General features: G+C 39.7%; 1 protein-coding gene across 1 annotated transcript; it reads right to left on the bottom strand.

The window, feature by feature from the left end:
• Window positions 1-253: 253 nt before the first annotated feature.
• LOC102296718 (ion channel TACAN) lies at window positions 254-5,334 on the bottom strand. The gene is made up of 12 exons (XM_005933140.2): window positions 5,180-5,334; window positions 4,903-5,021; window positions 3,853-3,969; window positions 3,697-3,756; window positions 3,404-3,499; window positions 3,225-3,314; window positions 3,084-3,149; window positions 2,922-2,983; window positions 2,269-2,361; window positions 1,516-1,580; window positions 749-817; window positions 254-599 (listed from the first exon to the last, which is right to left on the bottom strand). The coding sequence occupies exons 1-12, from the start codon at window positions 5,246-5,248 to the stop codon at window positions 486-488; spliced, it is 1,020 nt and encodes a 339-aa protein (XP_005933202.1). The 5' UTR covers window positions 5,249-5,334; the 3' UTR covers window positions 254-485.
• Window positions 5,335-5,726: the final 392 nt, after the last annotated feature.

Here is a 5,726-nt window from a genome sequence, read left to right as displayed (position 1 = left end):
TTGGAGAGTGATGCTTGTCTCTGAACATGTAAGTGATGTGGATCATAACTGAACATTTAACTGCGAGTGATTAGTCATTTTACACAATACAATGCATACAATACAAGGCAATACACTTGTAATAAGTCTATCCATCCATCCATTCGCTTCCGCTTATCCTTTTCAAGGTCGCGGGGGGCGCTGGAGCCTATCCCAGCTGTCATAGGGCGAGAGGCGGGGTACACCCCGGACAGGTCGCCAGTCTGTTGCAGGGCTAACACACAGAGACAGACAACCATTCGTGCTCACATTCACACCTATGGTGTAATTTGGATTAATCAATTAACCTATCCCAGCAATCTGCATGTCATTTAATGGTGGGAGGAGTACCAGGAGGGAACCCAAGCAAACACGGGGAGAACATGCAAACTCCACACAGAAAGACCCCAGTCTGATGGTGGAATTGAACTCAGGACCACTGTGCCGCCTTGTTATAATTTCCTGCATCACAGGCTCTTTGGCTTCTGATTCCTGGTCTTTAACTTCTGACGAACGACTGCAACAGTGGTGAAGAAGTTTCCCGCAAAGAGAATAAGGAAGCAGAGCCCACACACTGAAACCTGGCATGACATTAGAGCATAGAGAACATGAGTAAGCAGAAGAGGATGAGTCGTATCCTAAACACACAGTTACCAGCATGTAATCTGTGCTAATGGTGACTGGATGTCACATTGAAACTGTAAAACCTGGTGTGTATGAGACCACTGACCTGCCATTCTTTACACTCTGGGAGCTGAGCCATTCTGAATAGAGACAGCCCGTTGAAGAGCTGCCAGAACTGAGAGACAAAACACGAAGCCTCGGGGTTTGTAGTAGTAGTGATTGTAGTACGCAGACACAGAGGAATGCTAAAGATCGAGTTGCTATCAAGATCAGCAAAAATCCAAACACTGTCTCCAGCTGCCTAAATACAGTCGATATTAAGTCTTACATGACATCAGCATTTTTATCAGTGCCTATTCCATCTAAACCAGGAGTGTCAAACATGAGGCCCGGGGACCAGGAAAGGCCCGCAAAAGACTCGAAACAGGCCAACTGGACATCTTGAGAAAATGTGAGGGAGAGAATAGATTTTTTAACAGCTGTTTCACTTGTCATAAGTTTTACAGTTTTTCCCATTGATAAAGACACCCCCCACCTTGCCATTCACCTTACACCAAAAATAATTAAATTACCTGTTTTTCCATTGAAAATGTCAGTGTTTTTGTTTGCTTCTTTTTGTTTTTTGTTTGATTTACAGTGAGTTAGCAGTAAAAAATAATAATTTTTTCTGTAATTTTACACACATTTTTTATGTTTTTGAATGGTCCTGCCCATTTAACATCAAAGTAGCCTGTATGTGGCCCACAGTGTAAAATGACTTTGACATTCCTGATCTAAACCATGACAAAGCATGATTTTTTTTTCCTTTTTTTAAAAATGCAAAATAAGCAGCTAGAAGAAGAAGCTTGTCAGTGTCACACAGACTGTACTCACATGACCAAAAAACAGGAAGGGTAAAAGAAACGTCAGCCCTTTCCACATCCAGGACTGAAATCCCTCTAAATACAGAAAACACACAACAGTTTTCTATTTTTGTAGGTCTGTTGTTACTTCCATATATGATTACAGCGAGGCCTGTGGTCACATTTCATTTAATGAATATAAAATCTTTTTTTTTTTTGCCTGTCCCGTTTGGCTCTTTTGCCATCAGAATTATTGTCTAAAGGCGAAGAAAGATGCCCAACGGATTTACTTTACCAAATTGACCATCCCAGCCTTGCCGTAATGGTCCATTTGATTCACCTTTTATTGTTTATTTTATTTATTTTTTATTTTCACTTGCTAGATACGGGACAGACTTGAATGAGGAAAAGAAAAGGGAGAAAGGAAGAGGGGGAAAACAGCGGAGAAGAGGGACGGGGATAAAGGGCAAAAAAACAAAAACCAACTAAATAAGCAGACAAAAAAATGCATATATCAATCACCCGGATCACCTGTTGAGAAAGAAAAAAGAAAACAAGCAGAAGAAAACGAGAGCAATACAATAAACAACATCACGATGATCTATGGGAATATAACAGTAAATACTAAATATTAAACATTATTGTGCAGCACGTAATATCGACAGCGCACAGTGTGCTTTGAGGTAGGAGCCAAAAAGGGTGTAGTTTGTGTGTGTGAGCACCCGTGTGTACAGCTGTGAGAATGAATAATGAATATAAGATCTGCCTGCTACGAGTGTCTCACCAACAGTCAGATCCATGTTGTGTCTTTCTCCCAGGGCTCGCAGTCTGTACAGACATCCGCTCTGATAATAGCACTGCAGACACTGAACGAAACCTGAAGCAAACAGTGATCATCAGGGTTTTGTTTGGTTTGAAAAAGTGTTAAGAGATATGTTCTAAAACACTTCTTCAGCTGAGAATCAGATAGGAAGAACACACAGTTTTACTTGTTGCTTAGCAAGGGCAGCTCTGAGCTCTCGCACGAGAGTGAGTGGGTGTTTGTTCCTTACATTGGAATGTGGAGGTGTATATGTATGTGTGTGTCAGAGTGTGACCCTATAAACGACTTCCCTAAACCTGCTGCTCTGGAAAATCCAACAGTTCATCTATATGTAAAAAAGGCACTTAGACTAAAACTGACATAGCTACGTTTATCCTACCGTAAAACAATAAAAGAAGGTACGACCTTTCCCATGCTCCCAGGATGTGATTGTGAATGCAAGAGCACTCTGCAATGCACACAAAGCCTTTGCAGAGTATTAAAGATCGCACATCCTATCACTACCATATGTAAACTTATGATATTAAAAGATTATACTGACTACTAAGTACAATTTTCTATTGACAAAAAGAAAAGAAAAGAAAAGCTGGAAGTGTGAAATAAATAAGACTTACTTTGATACAGAGAGTAGGCGAGGAACTGGTTCCTGAACATGTGGTACAGGTTTCCCTCTGGCCTTTGAGGATTAAAGGGAGGGCATTTGTAAATAAAGATTTAGAGTTTAAATGTGTTTTAAAGAGCATCAGGGTTTTGTTTTTTTAACCTATTCTACTCACCAAGTCAGCATTACACTGGACAAAACCGCTGATATGTAGTGATGAAAAACCCACCAACCTTTGATTCTGTAATGCACAAGTTCTTTAATAAATAGGTCGTAGCAATTTATGAAAAAGATGATCGTGATTGGAGGTGCTGACCTGGAGCCATTGGTGATGAGGATACTCTCCCTGATAGTTAAGGTACAATAGTACCACACCAGCAGAAAATTGAGGATTACGTCAGAAAATCTAAAGCCAAGTGTTACGTTTAGAGAAACAGTGTCAGCTTGTATCTCACACAGTTGCATTCAGCTATTAATGATGACATTACGCTTTACCTGTAGCTCACAAAGAAATAGCAAATGAAGGAGAACAGCAGCAGAAGGACTGTGAGGCACAGCTTGAACTTCTCATATTCATCTTTGTAAGCAAATCTGCAAAAGCATAAGTTCTGGAAGAGTGAAGGATTGTCGAAATCCAGCAGCTGAGGACAGCTGTGCTAATGAAAGCACTTATCTGAATATTAGAGGTGTGGCTGGATAAATAAAAGTGGCGCTATAAGAGTGAACAGAGGAAAATGCAAAAGTCAAATAATTATACTCGGCGCTTTGGGTTTGATGGTCAAACTTACTTTGACTGCTTGTTGAAAAGCGTGACATTCACATTTCCAAGAACCAGACTGAGGTATAGGCTGTAAGATCAAACAACCACATGATTTTTTCTCTTTAGGTTAAAAAAGTGTTTTATTTAATGAAAGTCAGCTTATATTTTAAAAGCTATTGATTACCTATTTTTCTTGGGAAGGAAAGCCTCCATCTGAAAGAAAGCATTTGGTCGAATCTTGATTTTCTCTTTTATGTCATCCAGAATCCTGGCATCTTCTTCTGATGACCCTTTGCTGGATCTGACAAGTGACATAAGAGCACAAGATAACTTTGCATCATTGAATTGTCTCAGCCACTTCTAAAACCAAAGATATGACTGTTGTTGTTTATTTCTTCGCCAGTGAGGACACGTCAAAACTACCGAGTCTAATTCATAAAACCTGGTGGAAAGTTGGAGCAAATGCAAATTAAGGACCCAAAATGAACTGCATGGCAGCATGCACTCCCTAAATGTTTTCCATCATACTGTCTGTGACGATATGTGTGTAACCTGACTGGCTCTATTTTTTCCGTAGGCTAATTCACTGTAAAAGTCCAGTTAATGCACTAATTTTCATTTACACAGGTCTTTTAAATTTCTTTGTGGTGTCATCCACCACAATTAATATTTAACTAATTTAGTAAGTAAGTAACACTTGTGGTGAACTGGTGAGTGTGCCAACGCTATAAAACGTTCAAATCATAAATTTAGAACTGCGATAGTATTTCAGTTATGTTCTGCCGAGGTTCTTTTTTGCTTGTTTTTTGTGGAAATGTGATTTTTAATATTTGTATGGCCGTTTAAAACAGTTTAGGATTGTAGGCTGTGACCTGGACCCCTGCAGGGACTAAAGACTTGCAGCCAGTGTTAATGCTGCTCAGCCATTGGTCTTGTAGCAACACACTGGATGAGGGTTATGGGAATGTGGGACGAGGTATAAAGCCCAAGTTTCTCTTGGATGTGTTCATTTGAGTGTGAGTGTTAGAAAGAAAGCACTTAGGTGTAGGAAAGTTTTGTGTGTGAATGAGGCATGTTGTATAAAGTTCTCTATATTAGTTGTAAGACTCAATTCAAGGCTTACACACCTGAAATGAGCAGAACTCCCCACAATTCTTATGATGCAATGCAAGATATAATTTACGTTGTTGTACATCTGTGTACGTGTGTATCTCTAGTTGTGACTCACACTTACTTTTTCACCAGTTGGGATATCTCATTCAGTCTTGTCCTCTGACGGGAGATAGAGGAAGAGCAGTTGTTTTGCAGTTTGGAAAGTTCATCCAGTTTCTTTAAATACATTCTGTGTGTCTCCTGCAGGACATTAAGAACACAAGGTTATAACAACAACACAGGAAACATATCAATTAGAAGAAATATTTCAACTTTTTCAACTTTCTGTGGATCTGTAAAAGAACATCATATATTCAGTATACAGTGCAAGGCTGTCCCGATTATGGGCAGTTTCTTACCTGAAGTTGCTGATACTCTTCTTCCAGACCTTTCCATTCCTCCAGGATGTTTTTCAAATTTTCTGACATTTTGTAAACAGTAGCGCTAAAAACAGCACATCAGCTTAGGGTCGATGGTGTTCGAGCACCATGAAATGAGTTGAAATCTGATGGTGAAGTATTCCCAGGGTGTGGATCACGTCTCCATGTGCAGTTGATTGCATAAAGTGAACTTTGACTGGTACAAATGTGCAAGATTTTGTCTTGGACATTAATCTCTTTTTATCACAGTGTTAATTTATCACCTGCAGAGCTTAAGGTGGCAGGTCATTGTTAACTGCATTGCAGTCTTCACTTTTGCCATAGTACATCCAGCTCCATGCTATTTAACACACTTATATTGCTACATGTTAGCAGCATCTAGTGGATTGTATTGGACTACTGCAAGCCATACTTGTGTAATTTTATTGTGACATAAGTTGTATTTTTGAATAATCTTCTTCTTTCCTGGCTGCTGCCTTTAGGGGTCGCCACACAGAATCATGCCTCCATCTCACCGTATCACTAC

Source organism: Haplochromis burtoni, unplaced genomic scaffold (assembly GCF_018398535.1).
Source record: "Haplochromis burtoni strain Fernald_Lab_line unplaced genomic scaffold, NCSU_Asbu1 Contig_160, whole genome shotgun sequence".
Classification (NCBI taxonomy): domain Eukaryota; kingdom Metazoa; phylum Chordata; class Actinopteri; order Cichliformes; family Cichlidae; genus Haplochromis; species Haplochromis burtoni.
This window is presented reverse-complemented; position numbering and strand designations above follow the sequence as displayed.